Source organism: Frankliniella occidentalis, unplaced genomic scaffold (genome assembly GCF_000697945.3).
Source record: "Frankliniella occidentalis isolate FOCC.00 unplaced genomic scaffold, Focc_3.1 Scaffold419, whole genome shotgun sequence".
Taxonomy (NCBI): domain Eukaryota; kingdom Metazoa; phylum Arthropoda; class Insecta; order Thysanoptera; family Thripidae; genus Frankliniella; species Frankliniella occidentalis.
The window spans coordinates 2,522-3,760 of NW_026267540.1; the positions used below are offsets into that span (position 1 = coordinate 2,522).

Here is a 1,239-nt window from a genome sequence, read left to right on the forward strand (position 1 = left end):
TTAAGGCAGGCGCGCCGCCGAGGACGCGCGCATAAACGCCCCGCCGACCCCAGCTATAAACAAAACCGCGACAGCAGCGCCTCACCCACAAAAGGTACTAAAACAAGAGCAGTGCAAAATCCTAGCCGCGGCCGGGTCACAACAACGCAACAAGGTCCCCCACGACTTTCTTCACACCTATTGCTCAACACAAGCCCAACACAGCGCCGACGTGCAGACATAATAAAACAGCAATTTTTAAAACGTTTTAAATGAAATGCGATATTTGAAACCACAGCATCTCCAAGTAAAACGTTTGAAAAATGTTTGTTTTTATTTCAGCATTTATGGTACATGTATGCGCACACTGGCAACTATATCCGCGCGGCAGACAGGACAATTTCTCACAGAGTTATAACATACAAAGCAGGTACACATATGGCCGCACGGAATCAGCGCGGATTGACAGGGAAGATCAAGACAAATTTTACACTTTATCACTCTCTCCGGCGAGGCGGGAGGGGAGGCCGGGGCGGGCTCATCTCCCCTCTCCTCAATACACGCCTCAGACCACTCCGAGGCGGCATTCACAAACAAAATTCCCTTGTGCACAATTACAAATTCACAAGTCGGAACACTTTTAGCATGCATTTTCCACAGATCACACACAGTAATTTTAGCATGAAGTTTTTGCAGCTTCCCCCCACAATGATGGCACATTAAAGCATCCGAACATCCGGTATAGAAAAATCCCGCTCTTGCCAAATCATTCGGCTTCAATGCTAGCCCCACCGGCCACGTGTAAAATGTCTTCACTCTCGACTCGAAAAGGATATATTTTGGATACAGCGGGTGCACTTGTTCAACAATTCCGAGAGCGCGCATCGACTCTACCGGCGGAACATCGTCAGCCCAGCGAAAACCGGGCCCACAATCAGACGCCTTCAGAGAACTTCCCAGAATTGGTATATTGCCAACAGGTAGGCCTCTCACAAATTCACAAAATGGCGACCACTTCATATGTTGAACGGTAATGTCCACGCCTCTCTCTAGGCGAAAGAGCTCAATATTACAAAAAGCGCACTTAATTACATTGGCGTTAATGTGGTGAAATCCCGCTTTGGCAAGGAGCGACGGACTCACGAAAGACGGCCCAAAATTGTGGAACGTAGCCAGACGACGAGCTTCAGAGTGGAGTCCACGGCGCCACACCGTAAGATGCAAAACACGTCGCGGAGTCGCCATCACTGCAACCAGTGC

General features: G+C 49.2%; 1 protein-coding gene across 1 annotated transcript; it reads right to left on the reverse strand.

The window, feature by feature from the left end:
- Nucleotides 1-324: 324 nt before the first annotated feature.
- LOC127751307 (death-associated inhibitor of apoptosis 1-like) lies at nt 325-1,239 on the reverse strand. Its single transcript, XM_052274632.1, has one exon. The coding sequence runs from the start codon at nt 1,222-1,224 to the stop codon at nt 325-327; it is 900 nt and encodes a 299-aa protein (XP_052130592.1). The 5' UTR covers nt 1,225-1,239.